This window comes from Electrona antarctica (assembly GCF_951216825.1).
Source record: "Electrona antarctica genome assembly, chromosome: 6".
Lineage (NCBI taxonomy): Eukaryota > Metazoa > Chordata > Actinopteri > Myctophiformes > Myctophidae > Electrona > Electrona antarctica.
This window is the reverse complement of record NC_136811.1, coordinates 39,245,825-39,270,589: the sequence shown is the minus strand read 5'-3', so window position 1 is coordinate 39,270,589 and position 24,765 is coordinate 39,245,825. Positions and strand designations below refer to the sequence as shown.

The window sequence follows — 24,765 nt, the reverse complement described above, 5'->3', positions numbered from 1 at the left end:
GTGGGTTTATCATTCTAAGAAAAGAAAAAAAAAACATGGTGTTGACAGCAATTGTATACACAGCAAGATCCTGAGTGTTGATTTACTTTAATGGGTCAATTTGTACAGTTTCAATTAATCAACACTCACGATTTTGCTGTGTAAAGAGTCAATTTTGGCCGTGTCTCAAGCAGGACCCAGAGGGCTGGCTACCTGCTATACTGTGAAATCTAGGTGCCTTGTTTCTTCATATGAAACTTGCTTTTAGCAACAATACCTATCAGGCTTCTAGGAGGAAAATAAATCAGTAACATTACACAGAAAGCACAATTAAAAACAAAACAAGGTAAGAAAGGTAATTTGAATAAATTAATAACTAACGATTTTGTTCCTGCTATTTTTAGGACATTGAAACAGCATAATGAAAGGATAAAGAATTTGAATAAATTAACATGTACAAATTAAATATTAGTTTAAGTTATAGGCAACTTATAGATGTACTACCTTAATTTAAAAAAGGCAAGCAGATTCGCTCACAGGTTCTTTTCTGCTTATATGAACATACACGCAAAGAAATGAAACAGCACAAATACTAAGATCACATTTTCTGGAGTAAGTCTTCCTAGAAAAACAAAATACTGAGGAAATTACTTCATATATTGGCATTGAATGGAGGACATTCAAGGGAATGGACAGAACTGTTCATGATATAACCATACAAATTAATTTTGCATACAGTGCATTCTGGTCAGTTGCATACCAGCTTTAAGCATTTGATAGGACGCTTAGTACAGTACAAGGATAAACAGACTCAAGTTTTCCTTTTGTTTCTTTGCTCATGTACAGTATGAGCTTCAAGCCAGGTCAAAATGGAATCTTCCTCAAATTTCAGTGCTTCCATCAATGCCAAAGTCAATTCAGAATACACCAGTGGAATTGTGTATAGCTTGTAGCCTTGCTGTCGCAGGAATGCATTACCAGTTGCCATCTCTCCTGTGTCAGTTAGTATTAAGTTAAGCTAATCCTCATAGGCAATATGCTATGGAAGCTAAAAGCCAAAAACTTAAATTGGAATCAAGGAGTGAATGGATTTATATCATATTTTCTACTCAATGTCAGACGGAACAGAATGCACTGCAAATAGAGGGTGACCAATGCACCAAGTAAACACAGCAGAGGGCATTGACAGACAGAACGACTCAAGATGAGTGGATTAGAGGCCTGTGGCGGAGCGTAGGGTTGGGAACCTTTAGGATTTGTAACGATACTTAAACAAATGTAATTATTGTAACATTTTTGTTGTTTGAAGAGCTTTTGGCTGCTCTACCTTTTACTTTTGAAATATAAACATACACATCTGAGTAAAAGAGAGAAAATGTTAAACTCTAGTCTGACTTTTATGCTGTTTGAGTTAATCTATCAAGTTAACATTTCCATTTGAAATGAAAGTGCATCAAGAGCTGTTTAATCGGCCTGATTTATATATTGAATTTGTTATAAGACAACTGTGTCTCCCGCAAAAGTCACCAATCTATGAACATGTAGTGTTGCATGTCATGCGCTTGTCTTCGCCCTGCTTAACTGAAGTGCAACAACTTTAGATTATTTTTTCTGTTCAACACTTGCTCTGAGATTTGAGTGCATTTTGCACTTCCCCTCTCACTGCAGGTGACCTTGAGTTGAGTTTGAGTCACTTACCCACAGCTAGATAGGCGCTAGTATTCATACTTTTAAAGAGCAGCGAAAAATTTGGGAATCGTCAGCGGGGACCGTTAATGTAAATGTGGTGGGGCGGTTCTGGTTCCTCAATATTGGAACAGGTTCCTCAAAAGAACCGGTTCCGGTTCCCAACCCTAGCGAAGCGTGGGCGCAACAGACACAAGACAAGCAGATGAAGGGTGGGATGCCTGATGGCCCTGAGCAGGCGTCTCCCGTCAAGGGTTGCCAGTGCCGTCTGTGACCATGCTGAAGTTGTCTGTGACGAGCAGCAGAGCCTCTATGTTCAGTATGTTGGCGGCCGTCTCAGGGCTTTGCAGGGAGAGGAAGTCAGACACGTCCATGTTGGATAATCCATCACATGGAGGGGGAGGGTTGGCAGCGGCACCTTCGATCACCACCGGGTAAGTCTGAGTTGACGAGTTAGAAGAGGATGAGGGGGGCATTCCCAGTCCTACCACCTCACCCACTTTGGAGGAAGACGTGGGGAGGCAGCTCGAGGGCGACGAGGGGTCCGCAGGGTGCTCTAGGGTTTCGGGGGTCGGCAGTGGTGGAGGAGGAGGGTCTGGAGGTTGTTGTTGCTGCTGCTGCTGTTGCACTACCACTGTAGCCGTAGAGGCGAAGCTCTTTGAGCTCTTGTCCTTAGCGGAGTCCCTGCAGGCACAGTGACACTGGCAGGACTCCTCCTGTTTTATGATGATGACCGGTAAACTGAGACCAATCGACTGCACTGAGCTTCCTGGGAATGCAGTTTGTCATCATTCCAAAAGACGAAGATGAAAATGTGTTAGTTAAAAAAAAGCATAAGATGAAGCCAGTCATTCAGACTAGTTCAAATACAATACATTGACACTGCTTCATTAGGACTACTGAATATCCATGCAACTGCAACAGGGTTTGAATAATAGCAATAGTCCAACTTGTATTACTCGCCACAATACAATTATAATAATGCAATAAAGTCACACAGTGAAAAGTGAACTGTCAGATCTGTTTCTTTTTATAATTTAATAATGGTGTGTGTACGGACAGGAATTTAACGACTCAAACCCCTAGGTATAAATCTGGGCCACTGAAACCAATCCAAGTAAAGCGAAGTACCACCCTGTCAGTCAGGATGAATTTACAATTTAACAACCTTTTGGCAGGAGGCCACATCAGAACGATTAATCTTACCTGGATTTCCTCCCACTGGTATGGCCGTGGTGAAGAAAACCTTCTCTACTTTTGGAGCTCCTTTATGCGACTGTGAACAGACATTTAATAAACTGGGTCACCACAGTCAAAGAAACCAAACCCCATAAACCCTAAAATGTAAGGGTTGTTCACACCAAGCACGATAACGGATTCCAAGGGTTGACCGATTGCATCCCAGATGTCCTTCTGGTGGATTTTAATTGGCTGTCAGTGTTTCTATTGTTCATCAAATCGCTCTCAAAGTGATCCAAATTATATCGTTCACCAGTTGTGGTGTAGACTTAAAACCACAACAATAGTTATCGTTCTTGGTGTGAACGGCCCTTTAGTCAACTCTGATTAGGACAAATTGTTTTGTTAATTTCCTGCATTTCTAGCAACCCATAAACCGTAACCACTTAAACCCGATTCTTTGTAGACCGGAGTCCCCGAGAGGTCTATCCTTGGCCCACTTCTTTTTTGCTCTACAACATATCTCTTAGCCGAAAATAGCCGATCTACAAGGTACCTGTACATCTGCTAGTTTCACAGAATGTTCTGCTATTATGACATGCCCAGAATAGGATAGGGTTTATGTGGTTAAGGGTCAGAACAGAAGCACCCACCTGCTCAGGGTTCTGCTGGCTGTTAGCGGTGCTGAGGATCCATTGCAGGTTCTGGTCAGACATAACCAGGCTGGGCTGTAGCAGGTTCTGTGTGGGTGCAGCAATGGTAATGGTGGCGGGAGTGGGAGTCAGACCTGGGGCAGGGGCAGGGTTGGTGGCCAAAGGCACAGGGTGAGCCACAGCAGGCAGAGTATCCGTGTATGTGGCTACAACAGCAGTAACAGCAGCAGTGCCTGGCACCGCGCTTACCGGCCCCTCAGGAGCGGAGACGACAGGGGACGTGAGAGGGGCAGTCTGAGTGGTGGTGCCTGGCTGCAGGAGCGTGGGCGTCAATGCCACGTAATGTTGCTGGGGGCTAGCCTGGGTTGGGGCCTGGACTGATGGCTGGGCAGGCAAATCTGGTGTTGTCTGAGAGCTGGCTAGGGCTGTAATGGGTACAAAGGCGGCTGGAGCCAGGGTGGAGGTAACTGCTTTGCTGTTGACGGCAGTAGAGGTGGAGGTCTGAGAAGCTGAAGAGGTCTGGCTGTGTTGGGATGCAGCTTCCAAGACTGGGGCGGTGTGGGGACAACAGGACGAGGAGGTTGAAGGAGTGAGGGAGAAGGAGAAGGAGAGTGCTGAGCCATTGGTCACTGCATGCTGCAGCTGAGCAGTGGTCTCCAGGCTGAAGTGTTCAATGAGGCCCTCTGGTGGAGGAGAACAAGCTGCTGTCAGCAGGGAAAGATCATATTCCATCTCTCAACTCAATATAACAGTTTGAAAAGCACTTGCCATTGGGAGGACCATCGTCTTGACTGACGCTGTTTTCTGGACTCTGGAACATAAGCTCAAAGATCTTCACAGGGGTCACATTGTTCAGGTCCAAATTCTGAGCCTGGAATACAATAATTGTTAACAACACAACAAAACCTTAGTAGCTTGATCATCAGAAACTAAAATAAAAATCTACAAGCTCACAACGGGTCACAAGAACAGGGATGCTAGTGTTCAAGTGGGGGTTGTGTCCACCAAGGTGTTGTTTTGAATAGTTTTCAATGGGAGCGCCACGTATTTACACTATGCTGGAAATGCCGGAAGCGTGACGAGGTACCGAGCATCAAATCTGTGCTGCACATTCATGTCACAGATCTCCAGATGTGAAATGTGTTTTTCCTGAGACACATTGTACAATGTGTCATTTAAATGTTTCTTGCTGTTTTTATTTATGTTATACATACAATTTCTGAGTTCTCTCTGTGAAAATACCTATACAAATACATGTACATATGTTATTACATATTATATGTAAATGTACTTACTAAACATTTTTCACTAATGATTGAATATATCAGATCTACAAGCTGACAATCAGTTGTGAGATCTTAGATTTGGATGTTTCTGAAACATGATGAAAAGGGCTCACAATGCGTTGCGTTAGTGAGCTTTGCAGAATGCTAGGATTCATGTGGTTAGTGGTCGGCTGTCAAGCTTCTAGAAATAAATTCATAAATCCTGCTCAAATATCAATTTGACAGCCATAAGACTTACATTATGGATGCTCTCTCGGAGCTCAGAGTCAGTGGAGATGAGGCTCAAGTCACTGAGGCACAGTGAGTGATTTGCGTCCTGTAATAAAAAACAAACGGGCCCAAATTAGTCCAGCCACGTCTTTACAGACAATAGAAATCGATCACAAAGCCTGATTGAGATGGAAAACAGAGCCATACAATTTCCAAACCAAATTAATGGCACCAATCAAGCACAATTCTCAGCTGATCAGAAATAAGCAAATCAGAAATACACAACATAAATTCCCCATATTTAATAGTTTCTCTAGTTTAGTATCCCACGAGCATAGGGCATAGCAGTGGGTGTGGTTTCCAGGTTCCACTGAAAAGTCTTTTCACCAGCAAAGAAAATAAAACAAGTCTTTATCCAAGATACATTTTCTTAAAATCAGTAGAGGCCTCTAAACCCCAGGTGCAGTTGAGCTGTTACTGTATGCAAAACACAGGGTCTGTGAAGATAGCAATCAGGGGGACAAATGTTCTGGTGAGTTGTGCGGGTGCTGTGACTCACTTCAGACAGCGGAGTGGTGAGGTGGACAGTAAGGCCCTTGTCATGGCCTCGGGCGTGACTCTTCAGACTGTACTGGCTACTGAATTGCTTCTCACAACCATCACTTGTGCAGTTGAACGGCTTCTCGCCTATGGGGAGTACAGAGCCACATATGGTGTGTGTGTGTGTGTGTGTGTGTGTGTGTGTGTGTGTGTGTGTGTGTGTGTGTGTGAGAGTGAGTGAGTGAGTGAGTGAGTGAGTGAGTGAGTGAGTGAGAAAGAGAGAGACAATTAATCGGAGAGGGCGGGTGAAGGGTTAAGGCTCACCTTGAATCTGAGGCACAAAACCTCAGTCAATGTAGCCTACACTTTTGAACAATCTAAAAAAAAAATCGAGGTATCGAAATGTATTTCATGTGAAAATAAAATGGATACATAGGATGTCAACCAGTTTTGTGACCAATTACTTTAAAGGAGAGAGAAATAAACCATTAACATACCTGTGTGTGTCCTTACATGCGTTTTTAGATGATGGCTAGCAGCAAAAGCTTTGCCACAGCCATCATGGTCACACCTGGGGGTGTAAAACACCAATAGCATAAGACACATGTAATCCGCAATGCAAGCAGAGAGACATTTCTACAGTTGTTATCATAGCATTATTGGATTTGGAAACAGCCTAAAAGTATTGGTGAGTATGCAAGTCTACTGTATGCACTGATACGATATCATGTAGTTAACCCATTCAGGCCTGACGTCGAAATTAAAAAAAAATTGTTTTCTAAATCATGACAATTTTCGGAAAGATTTGAGGCACATTTTAACGATTTTTCAAAAATAGCAGACCTACAAGTTCATAGCGCGCCACTCGGTGGCGCGCTATGAGCTTGTAGATCTGCTATTTTTCAATAGCTAAATTATAACAATGTTTAAAACACCAAAAGGGGTTCCCGCCCCAAAATGGGTTAATGGTTAATGTGGTTAAACGCTAACGTGACATGGATGCGTTCCAGGTCTCAATGGATTAAGTTCATCATGTGACGAAAGCTCATTTATGGCATACAGGCAAACGTGTGGTGCTAGTGGAGGGGTAGTGCTAGTGGGATTTTGGCACTATAAAACATTTTAATTGAACAAACAAGTTTTTGTTTTAACCAAAAAATATCACTTACTTTATATTTAACATACTCAACCATACAAATTGGTCAAAGTTCCAGATTTCAACTTTAAATTAACTTGAGAATTACATCAGTATATAGAACAAGCCTATGGTGCATCAGATGACAGATGTTAATATGTATCACCATAGCCTAGTAATATTAATTGTCCTAAATGGAATAGAATAGACTCAATAAAGTAATGAAACTGGGCCTTCAGCTCTACAACAGATGCACTCCTCTCCCTAGTGAGATATTAAAGACTCAGCATGAGCTTGGCATTGCTCACCGGAATGGCTTCTCTCCAGTGTGAGTGCGAATGTGCTTCCTCAGGTCGCTGAGGGTGGTAAAGTACTTGGTGCATCCCTCCGATTCACAGTTGAACGTCTTGCCCGTGTGAAGCCTCTGGTGTGCTTTCAGTCTGTGGGGAGAGCAAGTTCACTTCGTTAACCCACAGAGGGGAAGTCGTACAGAGAGAAAACCCCCTAAGAAGACTATAGTTAGTTTTTTCAATTAAATACGTTATTTTTATATAATCTTTCACCGATATAGGGTTAGGGTTACAATAGCCTTTCCACATATGGAAGGAAGAGTTGCGTACACAAAAGACCCACAACTTTCGTTCCAAAATGTGGTGCACTTGGACAGGAGAGGAAAGCACTGTAGCATTGGTTGGCTGGCATTAGAAATCACCCTGAAAGGGAGCCAATGACAAAGGCAAGCTCCAGGCAGGATGTCGTAGCAACTGAACCAATACTGGCTCCCCAGGGACAATGCTACAGTTCACCTCATATCACCTCTGCTTGTGATGGCAGACATAAAATGACTCAATAGCACAAACTAAGAACAAGTTGACAACTGGCTGGTTACATTAAGGAAGCAATTGAATGGTTATTATTTATAATAAAATAGGTATTAGTTTTCACATTCTGTGGTAAACACTGACAGCTCCCATGAGAATAGAGGCGAAGACAAATAATAAACCAAGCACATGATTCAGGACAAGCTGCAACCAGCTCAATCAAACAGTGGCTTATACTTTTAAGGTCCGTATGCTTGCAGTCAGACCTTAAACAACACATGCTTATCAGATCACATCTTATTAAAAAAATCACACCCGTGTGAACTGAGTGGTGCAACTCCCCCCCTTACACGAGTCACATAGGTGTCACACGGACACGGACATTGCTGTTCCTTGGAGTGGTTGCACCACTCAAAAAGACAATCTACATTCATGGGCAGACAAGGGACATTTGACAGCACGTCAGAAGTAATTTAAATTAAGATTTGGAAATGGATCATTCTCTTAAATAACACTTGACTGAACAACAACCGTTTGCTGCGTCAGCGCAGATCTAAAATAAATGTTTTTCATGAATCTCAATGTGCTACAGCACAATATAAAAAGGAAACATAGGAAGTGATTCATTGGATTGGAGAGCCGCCCTCAACTGTGCTCTTGCAATTTGCCTTCTGATGTGCCCATGTGTGTGTGTATCTATAGTTTCATGATTACTGTGATGTGCTGCTTGCCCCTTTCTTCTTGTTGAGTGGTGCAACCACTCCTATAGACAGCTATGTGTGTTCCTGGGTCTGTCCGAGCACGGAAATAGCGTTAGTTCACCACCAAGTGACACACACACACACACACACACACACACACACACACACACACACACACACACACACACACACACACACACACACACACACACACACACACACACACACACACACACACACACACACACACACACACACACACACACACACACACACACACACACACACACACACACACACACACACACACACACACACACACACACACACAGCACCACTCACTTCAGACATGTCTGATTTTTTGTTTGTTTTATTGTGCATATAATTTATACCTTTCTAGTTTGTCCCTTATGTAAAAATTCAATAAAGAAATCTATCACACTCCACAATATAAAGAGGAAACCTAACCTGTAGAGCGTGTTGAAGGCCTTCTCGCAGCCATGCGAATCACACTCAAAGGGCTTCTCCTTGGTGTGAACACGCACGTGGATCTTGAGGCTGTACGAGGTGAGGAAGGCCTTACCACAGCCCTGCTGGTTGCACACAAACGTGTACTCGCCCCTGTGAGTCTTCTGGTGCGTCCGCAGATTGCCAGCCGTGCTGTACGTCCGCGTGCACCCCTCAAACATGCACTGGTAACGCTTCACCTGAGAGAAAGGAAGTTAAGGAACACAAAAGAAGAGGAAGAGGTACAGTATGAAGTGAGTGACTAGACTAACAATGGTGATGTATGTTCCAACAAACAAAAAGACTGCTAGCATCATGTAATGCTGCAATTTGAGGACGAGACATTCAGTTTCAGGATCGTTACATGCATGTACAGTATAAAAGGGCATCGTTGTGAGGCTCTTCAGAGTGGGTTAGCCTTATATATCCAACATCTCGCCAAGCATTATTGAGTGGTGTAAACCACTCCTACGACTGGCTTTGTTAGTTTACGTGTCTGTCTGTCTGTCTGTCTGTCTGTTCGTACCAAATGAGCATGGTTGCTACGGTCACCCAGTTCACCCAGGTGTGATTTCATTACGTCAGACATTACGTCACACCACAGCTGATCAGTCTATATAAGACCTTACACCACTCAGTTGACACGGGTGTGATTTTTTATATATATATATTGCATTGTATGCAGAACTTCACAAATCCTGGAAGATGAGGGAGAGCGTACATCCTGATTTAGCTAATTAATAAGGGGGCCTGGCAACATGTGGAAGCCACAACCACTGAGTCAGTGTGACCTTTCGTGGAGGAACAAACTTGGTGACTCACCACCTGTCAGCACATGGAGCAGTGACAGCAGTGACTTTACCACCCCTCGCCTGTGCAAGGCATCCAGTCAATTTGGTTTCATAGTGCCCAGCTCGACTGCAGTGAGGCAGTCTCCTCCTATGTTCACATACAAAGGCCCTGAGGCCACAGGAATAAAAGCAGCCTCCTCTCTTCTCAGAAAAATGCATGCTTGCATTGTAAGAGCACAAAGCCAGGGAGGTGGAAGCTCCGGATAGAGCTCTGTGCTGCACAAAAAAACAACCCACCAACCACTGAAAAAGCTAAATCAGAGGTTACTGACAAATTACGTACTTGACAGTAACCAATGCAAAACATGGTCTCTTGCGATGTCGTATTGTCTTGACATATATAAAGAGACGTAGCGTTGCAGAACGAGCATCTGAAACATGCATTAGGTGATTTTGTCATTGTTGTGGTGGCATACTCAATGACAATAATAATAACAAACGATAACCCATTTAGACCTGATGTCGATTCTAAAAATGCCTTCTAAATCCTAACAGTTTTCGGAAAAACCTGTGTGTGTGTGTGTGTGTGTGTGTGTGTGTGCATGCGTGTGTGTGTGTGTATTTATGAACAATTGAGACCTTTGTCATATAATAGGTTCAGGAATATAAAAGAAGACATATCAGTGGGTTGTTTTCTAATCACTTACTTTTTGATGTGCACAGATTGCACAGTATATAATTTTATCTGAGGATCTAAACAGCAGCAGGTATCGTTTCTGGCTCCGAAGTACCGCGATATTTGGCTGCCAGACAGGAAATGATGGGAAGTCTCGTGATACTTGGTACATTCAGAAAGGTACTTTGTGCTCTTTAGATACCATACCTCTATAAAAAATTACACATTGTACACATCGAAAAGCAACAGAGCAGACAATAATGTGTTACATGTCTTCTGTTCTTTTCCAGAAGTGATTACTTTACAAAAGGTCTCAGTCGGTCATTCATAAATAACGTTCATAATGTTCATGAGCTGGTCACTGAGCTCTCATTGACTCCAGTGCATTCTGCCATACTTCCGGATAGTTTGGCTCCCATGAAAGTGTCTATGAAAGTGTCATGGCGCAGCCCAGTCACGTGACCACTTCTCTTCCTTCTCAAAGCTTCCTTGGACTACACTAGAAGGGACTACATGTTGTCTCAGTAAGACAGCCCTGCCCCTCTCCACAAGGTGGGGTGAGTGCACCAAGGCATTATGGTCATTGTAGTAATCCAGCAATCCAGTCAAACCCTAGTCAAACTCAGACTACATTATTTTTCTGGCCAGAGTGCAAATTTCAAATTGTGCTACCGTTATCTACTACAAATACTATTACCATTGAGTGACTGGAGTTTCTTCCAGCTGTGAAATGTCCCTTTAATTAGTCCCCTTTATCTATTCCTGGCTATTTGTCACTGTACATTTGAACATTCATGAAATTCGTCCCCTGTATCTCCATTTACCCTTCCATACTTTCCCCACCAGAATGCATTGCAAGCTACCGAGTTCGAACAACAGAGATTGTCAGCACTATAAACTGAAGCATATGATTAGATTAACAGCTACCGTTAGGGTTGGAAAGGATAGCAAAATGAGGCCCATGTCAGATTTCGGAATTCCCCATTAATAACTGTGTTATTCAATAGTACAGAGTAGACTTATTTAATACAGTTTTACCCATAGCACCCAGTATGTCAACGTTCATTAATTTGTTATTTGATCACATCACAGATATACAAGCAGCCCCGCTTTACACGTCATGTCGTCATGCACACTATGCTGTTTTGCCCAACATGCTTTTCCAAGGCGTTTTTTAAGCAGCTGTGCCTGCTGTGACGCGTCTAGGTGCGATCTCTCCCTACAGGCCCATTATATTATACGTTAGGCTCTGTCCATAATTAATTTATTTTTCTGCATGTTGTCTGAAAGTGTACAGATGCTAAACTATACGTATCAATAAGGTGAAATCCTGCAAGAAACTGTTGGGGCAGAAGTGATCCCCTGCCAAATGGACACAGCCAACGGAACAGCAAAGAATAAAGAAGGTAGAAGGGAGATGAAGAGAGATTCACATCACTTCCTCTACAGTCAGTAAAGAATCGCCATCACGTTGCATTGCACTGGGGATGCAATACGCCTTGCTGCCCTGAACATATGTATGTACGTATAAAAATAACCGATCAGAGTATAAATAAAAGTCTGTAGAAACCTGTAGTTGCTGCGACAGACATTCCTTTCACTGTTAACATCTATGATGGGAAAATGTATTGCAAGTCTTATTATTCAAGTTCACACAGAGTGAAATGAGCAGCAATGCCCCCAAGGTTAAGAACATATAGCTCTTATATATGAATGTGTGAATAAGGAGCACACTAAGAGCAGCAGTACTTACTGCTCTGGAAAGTGTCCAACAGAAAAGATCAGTCAGAATGTACATTTTGGGATGAAGATATTTTCTATTTAGAGTTTAGACAGCTCAGATCAGTAGTCTGCCTGAGAATATGCAACATATAAAATGTCAAAGATGTTGCCTAGATGGGACAGCAAAGAGAAAGCAATAAAATAAAGTCTGCACGTGGGTGACAATGAGGGAACAGCAGTGGATGTCTCAACAATTACTCAGTAATATTACACCTTTGGCTTTGAGTATGTCCTAGTTTTCCTTTTTCTTTTGATTCAAAGTTGGACACAACAATCCCCTTCAATAGTGAGATAATGCAGGTGCATCATCATGATATAGCAAGGAGGACTGGATGCCATGGAATCCAACAGAGCACTAAAGCCTAATTTATACATAGTTGCATGCACCGAAAAGAGCACATCAACAATGCCATCAGTGCCACTGGCTGACAACATGGTGACAACAGGGCAACATGGACAGGAACTGTACTCTGAGCTGCACCGAGGGTCCGGTGCAATGTTTGGCTTGGCCAGGACGTAATGAGCTACAGTAGCTAGTTTTGGATTGGGAAGCCCTTGTGGCTGAGGTGACTGTCTGTTACTACTAGCAGCAGTAGTTTGCATTTTATAAGGAAATACGCAAATCTGAGTAGTAGCACCCTCTAAAGCTGGCAACTACTGAATACAATGCAACTCTTTGATCAGTATGTTGGGAGGGATTTGAGAAGATAGAGAGATTTCTGGCCAAGAACTAGCCATTTGATTAAACCCATCAATTAGTATTTAGTTTAGCATGAGACACACAATTATAATTAGCATTCTTACTGGGTGTGTCAATGGACAAACTTCAGGGAAAGTGATGCATAATTTCATTGGGAACAGTAGCAGCCGTAGGCAAATAAAAATTTGAGTTCACGTTCAAGTTCGCTCTTCACCTGTGCTCTCTGTTTATCGTTTACCCATAAGATCTATTTTAAATACTAAACAAACAAGATGTCTTCTTCAGTAAATGGAACTATGCCTAATTGGCAAACGATATAGTAACTGTATCGAAATATCAATTTAAATTTAAATACAAATCTTATGCTCTTATGATTGTACATCATCATGACGTAAAATAGACACTATGCCTATTTGCTCAGACACTATGACGTAACATTCTCCATGCATTGACATTTGTCAATGGGAATTTAATGTTTGTGTAGGACAAAGGTTGTGAACATACACTAAAAGCTGGATATAGGAATGGCTAGCCCCCCTCAAAAATCAAAGTATATCAATATGTAAACAGCAAATATCGTATCGTATCGTTTGACTTTGTATCGTATCATTTTGCAATGGAAATAATCGGTATCGAATCGTTTTGCAATGGAAATAATCAATTTAATCAATACCAAGTACTTGTGCATTGTATTTAGCAATACTAAGAAAAAAATGGAAAAGATGGGTTTAATTACCTTTCCATTCCATATATAGCTACAGAAAAATCTGTGTATTCTCCGTGTTCATGTCAAGGCATGGGTTTGTCCACGTGTTCAAATACAATGTCCATATTTGCCAGAGAATCATTGTGTTTACTTTATGTCCATAATAATAAATCTTTCCCTTAAAAAACCTGCACTATCACACATACCGGTATTTAATGTATGTAATGTATGCTAAATAGTTACTGTATCGATTTCAAATCATGGAATTGTATCGTATCGCCATAATGAACCAATATCGTCCATGTATCGTATCGTCAACCATGTGTATCATAGCGCTGTTAAAATGTATAGTTACACCCCTAATGCTACACTATAGTCTTTTCATAATGTTTGGAAAACCAATATGCCATAGAAATGCTTCCTTTGTGATACAACCTCTCACAAAAATGAGCTAAGCCCAGAACAAACAGTCATGTCAGGCTGGTGGCCACAAGATTGAAGATAGTGGTAGTGTGGGTGTGTGGCTGGCACTTCTTTCAAACCTGTAGTGTATCACAACACAGCCAAACACATACGGTAACGGTACTGTAGAAATTAAGTTCATTCAGGCCTCACCTCTCTCTGCTTGGTCTCTGGGCACTCAGAGTGCAGGGTGAGTGTGGCCCCCTCTATGTTGCGTGGCATAGGGGTGGAGCCTGGGTTGATTATGAACTGGATCTGGTCTGCAGAGATGGTGTGGTGCACATAACCCTGTGACATGCCGTCCGGATCGGCCATGAAGCCATCGTCGTCATCTCCGTCACCCTCCCCCTCGGTCAGGAAGTGGATCCCGTCTTCATCCCCTCCGCAGTGGATGTCCTCCTCACCCTCCTCGTCCAGCCGGATGGGGTCCTGTTCGATGAGCACTGTGGTGCGGTCGTACACACGGCCGGACGACGAGGGCTCTGCGATTAGGTCATCATCTTTGTCGTCCTCCGCGTCGTGCCCCAGCCCGTCCACCTCCACCTCAAAGTACATGGGCGCCTCCATACGAGGGCCATTCTCGCTCATGGTCCCGGCCGCCTCTTGGGTGCAGAGGCTGGCACACACACTCAATATCTACCTTTAACAGTGGAGGTGCACACGATCAAGTCATAAGACAGTAACAAAACGGTTTTAAAAGTTGATCACCTGATTATATTCTCTGACTCTGATCTCTCTCATAAGATTTTGGCACAGCATGACGGCCCATTATTGAGAACTAAATAAGCCATCATGTGAGCGCATGAGCAGAAAGATCTGTTTGACTGGCTAATATAGTGATAACATGAAAGGGAGTCAAATGCAACAAAACTGTTTTTATGACGACTTACAGCAATTCATCAAACTAGGGATCATGCACTAGATTTAAAATTTGTCCGAAATCTGATAAGAGATTAATTGCATGGTCATATCGATCGATACCGATCGATATCATTACAAAACAAGTTTTCAGTAGGGTTTACCACACCGTGCACACACCTGACTTATTGCTTGTTGCTTGTATTTGTTCTACAGGTAGACGGTGACCCCCTTTGAAAGCTTCCCCAGCCACTGACTGAATCTGCAGCATTTGATCATCACAAAAGGCTTTTTCTGCTTCACATTCAAACCTAAATGCCTGTGGCCTTTAGAAAATGGCAGTAAGTGGGTCTGATTCTGATCTAAGCAACATTTGTTTTGATTATTATTATTTTTTACAGAAGAGAGTAGGGGGAGGTGTTTTGTGCTTAAGTTGCTTTTTATGCTGTTTTTGTGTTTGATAAGCCAAAGACATTTACACCCTGGTGGACTACAATAAAGAATGATATTATTTTCTACTCATCAACGTTATGTATAGCAAAAATCCTGCTTAAACCATTATTTAAGAACCTGGTGATGAGCAGTAATCTTGCCGTTTGCTGACAGATGGTCCCACACCATTAATTTTTGACCCAAACGGACCCTGACCTATTTGTAACCCTGACAGTCAGTGTTCTAATGCCAAATGGATACAAATTGACCCGTAATAAGGGTCCGACTCCGAGCTGAGGTTAAACTAACATCATCATATCTCTAGAACTTTCTCCTTTCATTGACAGCCAGTCACGCGACTGTTGGTTGCTACTACGCTGGAAACACAGTCGCGCTCCAGTTTGGCTAGTGGTACACACAAAAAAACGTATTCTCCCTTTTTTAAATTTAAAATAACGCAGTTTGCTTTTTTTTGTTGGCCGAGCGACACTTGATTTTAATGACTTTCATTGACTTGTCGCAAATGTCAACAGAAATGCAATGAAGCTCACTCATGTCAAAATTGTCAACATTAAATGATGTATCTATACTACTATACTACTACTACTATACTACTGATAATATTCGGGTTGGGAAAATACCAAGGATGGTTTACCGAAGACAATTCCATACCATAGTATATAAATATAAATTGTAAACGTTGCATATTGAAATAGTTAATGTGCTAATAATGTTAGCATCACCCCCAGGTTAAACTAACTGCTAAGGCAAATATCAGAGGGGGAATGTCTCTGTTCTTTCGACCAAACGCCTGACGTTATAGCATGCATAGTATGATGTATTACAATGTCATTAAAGTATACATGTTGTATTCACACTGTCTGTGAACCCCCTCCTCCCCGGCCGGTCAAACGAACGTTAGCTAGCAGCTAGCTCCGTTTGACAACACTGGGCTGGCGTCTTCATAACATACACATACACATAGCTGTGCTAACCTGCTAGCCTATGATGTTAACTGCTTTACTGTCGACGGATGAAAGCTTCATCTTCCTCTCATTGGAGCGAAATAAAGTTTCATTTGGCCAACTAACCAGGCGCGGGACGTCGCTAAAGCCGAGCAAGTGAACTGAAAGAGGATGACATTGTGATATTTACCCGTGTAGATGAATTATTCCTTATCTTTATGGTTTTGGTTGCTTAGCACTTTCTGCTTCCCATCCCCTCCCTTTGGACACCATGATATTAATCTCGCGCTAGCTAGGCCCCCTGCTAACGCGAGATTATCCTGGGTCAGTGTCACTGACGTTTGTGGGGAAAATGCTCCCAAAATGAAAATACCGCTTTTTTTATTTTATGCACAGTAAAATCCCAATTAAGTGATAATACTAAGTGCTAACCCGGAATTAATTGTAAATTGAATAAGAATACAATAAAACTATTACATTTTCAGTGGTCTCCCTACTCTCCCATTGATACATTTAACATTATACCCTGGTGTTGTTGGGTAGGACACTTGACAAGTAGTACTGCCTGAAGCTCATACACAATATCCCCAGTGGCTAAGTGGGGCTCACCCACAAAACAGTTTCAAGTCCACACAAATGCAACTCCTTGCAACTGCCACCATAAGTAGTTGCATGTTGGTGCAAGGAGTGTTGTGGAATTTCTATAATAATCCATAACAGGAGTTGCATTGGGGTGGACTGGCCTTTATGTGTGGCAATACCACAGCTGTCATGATGTTTTTACTTATTCATTGCATCATGCAAGTAGTTTACTAGATAGAGACAGAATGTTATAACTGCATATCCTTTCCGTTAAATGGTCACATAAATCCACATCTCTATTTGTTTTAGATGCCAATGGTTTGAAAAACATGCTTTAAACAATGAGACACTGCTTCTGTTTTCAATATTTTTATATATATAAAAAGAACAATCAGCTGCTGGGTGACTTGAAACATCAAAATACAAATTCTCTCTTTTTTAAATAAACGTTAATATATACATTAAAAATAACCAGCTCCCCACAGCTGCTCTGTGATATACAATAAAAGCTGTACAGCTCACAAACATTGCTGTAAAACATATTTAAATCAAATAAGACAATCAATCATACAATCTTATCAGTGGTGTAGTCCAACTGAAATACAGGCAATATGCCCTCTAGACTTTTATGTACAACAGTGAGTGCCATCAGTAGAAGAAAGACGGAAACGGAACAGGCAAGAACGGAAACACACAGGAAAGGAAAGGTGTACAGGACAGGTGTCAAAGACAAAACTAAAGTTACATGAAACGTTGGCAATTTTCAACCTAAATCCCATTGTTCCGATGTGAGGAGATCTATAATGTAGTATGGCAAAAAATAAAATAGCCAATGTCTTTTGTGTATGTCTTTGCAAAATAAAAAAAATAAAAATTAAACACAGCGTTTCACATTATGGACCTTACGATGACATCTTTCACATCATCGTTTCAGCATTTTAGAGAAATACACATAAGACGGGGTCTGTTTTGAATCAAAAGTATTGATCTCACATCAGAACTATGGGATTTAGGTTGAACATCGGCTACGCTTTTCTTTATACTATTTGGATTAGTCTGATTTATACTATGTCATATGACAGTGTTGACCATCGTACAATGGAGTATAAATTAAGCTTTATGTATGGCTGCAATTAATGTACTATATGTGTCATAAAAGTTGTCACCGACCATGCCTCAGTCAGCATGGCTGACTGCATCGATGCATCTTCCTCCTTAACTGACAGTATGCCCACCTGTTTTGACTTGACTACACCACTGGCCTATACAAAGACCCATCTAGGAATATAGAGGAAATCATTACAATGTATGGCATTTCAAATACTGAGCTTTACAATGGCAATTCTATTTACGTGTACACTATTCTTCATGGTGGGAGGGAGCCTACGCTTCGATTTAGGAGAGATCCTGAATCAAGAAGTGGTGAAAGAACTCCTGTGTTTTCCTCTTTTCCGCCAGGTCCTGCTTTGTAGGCGACTTCAGGAGCAAGGCAGCAAAAATGGTGGCTATGCAGAAGGAGAAAAAAGGAGAAAATACAAATGTTGAAAAAAAAGCAATCATCTTCATCTTTATTTCTCAGAACATGCTGCTCGTTATGCTGGTGGTGGCAGCAATTAGATAGCGGGGTCTTCATTGAATTATTACAAAGCTAATTCATGTAAGCAACTAACCTGACATGAAACATGTCAGTATTCCTGATTATATGCGTGGATTATATGGATTAGATTATGTGATCAGACATGAAAATAATAAACCACAAATCAAGACATGAAACTGATATTATGATGAACTAAATGATTTAAAATGCCAAATTTCATGGGATGTCATCTTATTTGTCACTGATTTAATTTGTCACTAATTAAAAATTCTCTTTCGTTACTGGATTGAAAAAAAAAACAGCATGGCTGTATGGCACTGAATGGCAGAACAAAGTCAAAACAATCCATTTCTTACCCAAAATGTTGATGTCGAGTCGATTGAATGCAGCATTTTTCAACAGCTCACGGAGAAAGGCAGCTAAATAGTTGAACACATTTTTATGGCACCGAGGTAGCATGGAGATAACCTGACAAGTAGAAGAAAATCCACCCGGTATATTAACATAAACGGTCTATTAAAAGATCAACTTTGTCATTAAAAACACACTGTAAATTAACATTAAGCATGATGTATGATTTGTTAAGGGCTCCTTTCTGACTGACCTTCTTACACTGACTGGCGTTGGAGCAGCACTCTAGGCACTGCTGGTAGAGGGAGTAGGGCACCACAGGCTCTGGGAGGGCGTCTAGGAGAAGAAGCAAGGCCTCTGCCACCGAGTGGTTACTGCCAGCTGGTAGTTAATGCATAGTCAAGGGAATAGCCTTCTGTCAGAACCTGGATCTGCCCATTGCCCAGCCACCATTACCATTGTTATTAGAGAGCTGCAACTTCAACGTCACACCGCAGAACTCCATCCCCAGCTCAGCATCACCTAAATGTTTATGTCCCCAAAATGTAACCTACAGATATTGAAAGCTTAATGAGGCATAAATGAGATAAACGAAAATATTAACCACTTAAACCCCATCTACATTGACCCCTCCTTTCGATGGGCACTAGCCCCTCCAATGTATGGCTTTTGAAGATTATGTCATATGGCTGCCAAGTCAGCACTTCTGACATCCATGACATGCCAGCCAAGTCTATGGACTTTTGATGTTTGTTTAGAGAACTTATGATATAACTTGTTTGCAAGCCAAGTATATGGACTTGCACATAACTGGTACGCGAGTGCGCATGCGTCGTCAAAATGTTTGCTGCGTGTTAGATCAAAGGCATGCAAGGCGCATTCGCGTACCAACAGCTGAGACAGTCATGTAGAGAATCCTGACAGGCACTCGAAAGGCACTCAAATGAGATGTTAACCTTCTGTAAGTAGACTTGTTGACTAATCACTACACATGACTATTATTTTAAAGAGGAAGTCAGAGCACAGGAAGTCCGTTTCAGTTGTAAACAAGCTACCATGACATTTGAAACTGAAAGAGAAAGTTACGGTGCTCCTCCTGTCAAAGTGCTAGTCACGACCATATTTACAAAATTAAAAGGTCACTTGAACAACACTGGAATTACTTAAACGTGGAACCTGCAGCATTAGTATTATCTGTGTTGGACGTTTGTTGTCTCAGTAGTTGAGCTGCTAACAAACGTCCTCCTGCTGCTAAACGACCTCCTGCTGCTTAACGTCTACAAATACACTGTCTGTGATTCTGTGTAGCTTTGCATCTTTGTATCTTTTGCATCTTGTGTGTCCAAGTGCTCCTTTGAGAACTAGCCCAAAATAATTAATTATGTGCACCCCTGTGTATACTAGGGCACTAAATGACAACATAAGACCTCATGTGGCCGATATAAATACAGTGGGCGCCCCTCACACAGTATGATTTCTTTTCCCCACTACAACAAATCTCTTTGTCCATTTTCACCCAATGTACTCCTATGACATGCCCAGAAAGAATAGGGACAAAATGGTACATGTGGATAAAAAAGGCCTATCTCATCCAGATGTTTGGTTATTATAATGAAAGTGTTAAGGATACGGAGAGAATCTGGCATGCCTGTATCAAGGCAATCCCTTATTTCCTGAAATTCACTGCGGAGCCCAGGCTGCTGAAAGAGGTCCTCCTGTGAAAAAATACAAAATAAATTACAATACAAAGAAAGAAAATGATAAAACTTTCTCAGAACATTAGATGAATCTAACCAGCTAATGCAGCACTATTATAGTTGACGGACCTGATTGCCCTTCAGCTTTGAGCCTCAGAAAAATGTACTGGACGTAAAGAGTATTTAAAATACAGTACATATTATTCTTTCTTCGGGGCTCTTTAAATTAACATTAAGTTACTTAATTAGCAAGAACCCAGAAGCTACACAAAGTCAGTCAAGCCCTCAAGCAAAACTCTTTCTGCAGTCACCAGTTTCTTAATAGCTGCGAGAAACTAGACGAAAGCTTCCAAACATTCCAACTTTTCCCTCTGCAGGGTTGCTGTGGACAGCAGAGAGCTTAGTTTATCTGTCCTTGTAAGGCGCACATAGCTGGGAGGAGGCCAAAGGTTCAACCATTCACTCAGAATTTTGTAAGGGTATGAAACTGCCCAGAAACAAAAATCCAGACGGGTATTGGAAATTCTTTGATACAATTCAATATGAAGAGGCTTCACTGTGTAATGTCCTGACCTGTTTGATGGCATTACGAAATAAATGATCCACCATCATCCAGATTTCTTTAGGAATGTCTAGCGGCTTTTCAGGGGCCGTGCTCTCGTCTACTGACGTTTCACTCTGTTGAGGATATAAACAGAACAAATGCAACAAATTACAGTTAAGTCAAAGAGATTCCATATTTTACAACAGGTAGTTCCAACGAAGCAATCTGATTGATCTACCCGTGCTTCAAACTAGCATTACCACACACCTAATCAAAAAATAAAAACCAGCTGGGCTGACTCGCAGAGAAGATACTAGGGCTGTGGATCTTTGGGTGTCCCACGATTCGATTCCGATTCTTGGGGTCACGATTCGATTCAAAATAGATTTTTTTTAAAATTCAAAAGCATTTGATTCAAAACGATTCTCTATTCAAAATGATTCTCGATTCAATACATAGGATTTCATCACAATCTACTCCAGCCAACTGAAGTGACTACACTACAGTAACTTGAAAATGACTGAAGACATGTTTACTGTGATTAGGGTAAGCTTACATTTCATATCACAAACACCATGTAGTGAAAACTCCTGTAACTGTAACCAGAAAAAAGAAAATTATGAATCGATTTTGAATCGTTCATAACGGGAATCGCGATTCTAATTCGAATCGATTCTTTTTGACACCCCTAGCAGATACGGCTAGTGGCTAGGCTAGATGTTTGCATGGGAAGTTTGCGGCCGTAGTAGCTAAATCTGGCATTAAAAGATTTTGAATTTCGATTGAATATTTTAAACCGAGATTGAGGTAATGGTTAAGTGTCCAGTGTCAAAAATCCTAATCAAAGGTTAGAAGAAACTCAACAATAAAATGATCTAAGGGACCTGGATATCGGATAATGCTGGCCCAAAAAAAGAGAGCCACTCATCTAAATGAAAAAATGGTGGATGGGGAGGGAGGGAGTCACTGATATGGAAATGGTAAGTGATTGTTTGTTGCTCTGATGTGTAGTTCTTTAATTTGTGGCAGTCGCCAGTTTTATACCATTTACGAAGCTCTCAAATAATGATCAGTGTCCGTGAAGGCAGCTATTGCATTGAGAGACCACATTTTTATAATGCAAATTGCTCTATGGGCTGCCCTTTTGCTTCCCTTTGGCCAGTTCCTGGCCAAAGGGTGCTACAATAGCTTGGCAACAAGCTGTGGAAAGTGTTCCTATACACATTTCAATCCTTGGACCCCTTTCTCTGGGAAAATTAAGAAAAAGCAGCGTTCAGTTTGATTCAGCAGATTTCAATACACACAAATAGCAGAAATGTTAAGAAGCTTAAAAAAAGATAATACAAAATTTGACCATTAGCATTGTCAATTTCCCATAACAGCATTGGCTGGGTTTCCCGAACACATTTAGTGTAAGACTTGTAGTGACGCACATGCTCAGATGCCCTCTAGGCCGCACACAGAAGCCTGTGAACATAGACATTCCGTGCATAGATGTGCACCGCAATGGTAGGTAAGAGTAAAGAGAGCCTACTGTCAGCTGTCCAGCAGTCCAAATATTATTAAATTAAATTTCAGAATGGTAGACCTGAGGCCTACCATACCAGGCCTGAGGTCTACCATTGCGTGGCACATACAAGGGCTAATAAAAAACAGTATCCAAAAACTGCAATTCTCGATTAATCCAAAAAGTAATAGAGTGAATAATCTTTAAGAAAATAATCAGTAGCCCTAGCAAGAATCCCGGGGCTGTAAGAGAGGCATTTTCAAGGCTGCAGTGAAGGTGTTTCTGCTCTTTGCACCTGGCGGGGGCACTAACCAGTTCACGGACGGTCTCCCGAGGCATGTCCTGGATGGGCTCCTTCAGCTGGCACAGTGTGTGGATGGAGCTGCCGAAGCAACTGGACAGGTAGTTGCCGGACACAGAGATGAAGTAGTCCTTCCCCCTCTCCAAGTGGAGCACTAGGATGTCCTCAATCTCCTGCCGGCCTGAGTTGAGGTCGGGGGCCGTCGAACGGTTGACGAACACCTCCAGGTCGATGTCCACACGACCACCTGGGTGTTGAGAGAGAGAGAGAGAGAGAGACAGAGAGCAAAAGATATATAATGTAACTATGTAAGATAAATGGGATATGGCTGTAGGCCAATAAAAAACACTTGAGGTTACACTGTACTTTGCTGAAACATTGTCAAAGTGATTGAAAACATACACTTCATCGCTGTCTGGAAGAAACATTGTACAGTATGTCAAAACAGATTATTTTGGGGAAATAGAAAAAGTATCCTGTGTAGTTACGTATTATTTAGTCTCAACCCTTTCATTGGTTAAATATGTATAAAACCAACAGATAAACCTAACCACTTTCACTTTCATTTTTAAAATGCATACAAAATAGTGAAAAGACTTGCTCTACAAGCTCACAACGTGGCACATTGTAATATTGTCTATCAGAAATCTTTACAACTTTTGTACGACACTTAAAGTAAGGCATTACATTTCGAAAACATGAAAAGTTGCAATGTATGGACATACAAGGTTTCAGGCCAACAGCAAGGACTTGCTAAACACACAATGATTCAGCGACAGCCAGAAAAAAGAGGAACGGCTGAGACACCTCCAACACTATGGCCCTCATTTATCAACTTGGTGCACGCCGAAATTACCGCAATTTTCTGCATTTACCATTTCCGCAAAACCTTGAACTTGAACGTGAGCCAGGACAAATATCACGTCTGGTCGGGAGCTGTCGTACGCTTTGTCCTCACCTGTTTTTCTGTCGTAGAACGGCGGAGCAGCATTGTTTGACCAGCTGAGAGGCTGTCACAGGCATCGAAACATATGTATTCACTCCTAAAATGTTAATATAAAACTGTATGTATATGGGCTACATGTAAAAAAAGAAAAAGAAAAGAAAAAAAGGAATAGGCCTACATCAACGATGTGTCTTTGTGTCATATGAAATTAGGAGGAGAACTTTACAAGCGATTAAAATCGCGGAATTAAAAACAGTGTTGCAAGTTAGATGCTTAAGCCATTTAAAGTGTTTTGCATGAGCGCATACATCGAGAATTTGGGCTGTCTGTGCTGGAATATTTCCATGACGGGACGTTGGAAAGTAGCCTATAGTGCAGTGCTGCAGCTGCGGAGAGTCCCAACATGGGTAGCCTACTGTAGCCTAATCTACAGCAGGCCGATGTCTTTCTGGAGTTACGTTATGTGCAATCTCCTCCTCGTTTAATAAACCCGACGCGTCGCTGGAATGCCAAATGTGCCGTGCCAGTGCAAGTGGGAACCGCATCGGTGATAGGTATAGGCTAACCCAGCCAGCCAGCCCACCACCACCAGTGCCACATATGAGGCTACGGTTTTGGCTGCACATTCATATAATTGACAGTTGACAGCCCAGCCACTGCAGCGACTGCGAGGCAATCTAAATAGGACTGTCGAATAGACTGTCGAACGTGCGATATGTGCGTGCGTGAGGCGGGCAGCAAGGCGAGAGGAGAAACAGACAGGGTAGGCCTACAGCTTATTTAATTCATGCAGGTGTTCATTCTTTATTTATTTAAGAACACACCAGTTGGGCTTGCATTGCGTGTGCGTGCGTCTGTGTGTGTATGAGAGGTGGGGGGGGGGGGGGGGGGGGGCTGGCGGTTCAGCAAGACAAGCGGGGTGAAACTTTTTTATTGGCTCGATCATGTAACCATGGTTTCCCATACGTTGTGTGGTCGTATTGCAGTTGTTCATGTCGCAAAAACGAGGGCGAGGCTTGATTTCATAGGGCGTGCCAGATTGATTTCAGCCGTCACATTTATCACTGCTAGGAATTAAATTAAGGAAGGATCAGCTGTTTGTGATCACTTTATAAATGCTGTGGAGACGTGGGTGTACTACAAAACCTACACTTGAATTTGGGGCAGATTT

At 41.9% G+C, this 24,765-nt stretch overlaps 2 protein-coding genes across 5 annotated transcripts in view; both read right to left on the bottom strand.

Moving 5' to 3' along the window:
* Nucleotides 1-507: 507 nt before the first annotated feature.
* mtf1 (metal-regulatory transcription factor 1) lies at nucleotides 508-16,371 on the bottom strand. Of its 2 annotated transcripts, none has more exons than XM_079504329.1 (11): nucleotides 16,260-16,371; nucleotides 13,968-14,454; nucleotides 8,659-8,897; nucleotides 6,977-7,108; nucleotides 6,031-6,104; nucleotides 5,553-5,680; nucleotides 5,022-5,099; nucleotides 4,266-4,368; nucleotides 3,498-4,180; nucleotides 2,872-2,941; nucleotides 508-2,434 (listed from the first exon to the last, which is right to left on the bottom strand). In XM_079504329.1, the coding sequence occupies exons 2-11, from the start codon at nucleotides 14,400-14,402 to the stop codon at nucleotides 1,914-1,916; spliced, it is 2,463 nt and encodes an 820-aa protein (XP_079360455.1). In that variant the 5' UTR covers nucleotides 14,403-14,454; nucleotides 16,260-16,371; the 3' UTR covers nucleotides 508-1,913. The 2 variants fall into 2 exon arrangements, with proteins under 2 accessions (XP_079360455.1, XP_079360456.1); XM_079504330.1 differs by having other exon boundaries at nucleotides 13,968-14,450; nucleotides 16,260-16,349.
* A 633-nt stretch (nucleotides 16,372-17,004) lies between these two features.
* The window catches only part of inpp5b (inositol polyphosphate-5-phosphatase B), a 30,912-nt gene continuing 23,151 nt past the window's right edge, over nucleotides 17,005-24,765 (bottom strand). For all 3 annotated transcript variants that reach the window (XM_079504638.1, XM_079504639.1, XM_079504640.1), the window contains 6 exons: nucleotides 22,660-22,895; nucleotides 20,870-20,974; nucleotides 20,230-20,314; nucleotides 18,853-18,980; nucleotides 18,605-18,716; nucleotides 17,005-18,156 (listed from right to left, as the gene is read on the bottom strand). In XM_079504638.1, coding sequence (XP_079360764.1) covers nucleotides 18,047-18,156; nucleotides 18,605-18,716; nucleotides 18,853-18,980; nucleotides 20,230-20,314; nucleotides 20,870-20,974; nucleotides 22,660-22,895 — 776 coding nt within the window. In that variant the 3' untranslated portion in view covers nucleotides 17,005-18,046. The remainder of the gene's footprint in view (nucleotides 18,157-18,604; nucleotides 18,717-18,852; nucleotides 18,981-20,229; nucleotides 20,315-20,869; nucleotides 20,975-22,659; nucleotides 22,896-24,765) is intronic.

Excerpts from the sequence above, each read along its gene's own strand:
- mtf1 (XM_079504329.1), bottom strand. The coding sequence starts at position 14,402 with ATGAGCGAGAATGGCCCTCGTATGGAGGCGCCCATGTACTTTGAGGTG. Across the intron at positions 5,100-5,552 it reads TCACCACTCCGCTGTCTGAA|GACGCAAATCACTCACTGTG; the intron begins GTGAGTCACAGC and ends TTTTTATTACAG. Across the intron at positions 2,942-3,497 it reads GCCAGCAGAACCCTGAGCAG|TCGCATAAAGGAGCTCCAAA; the intron begins GTGGGTGCTTCT and ends GTCTGTTCACAG.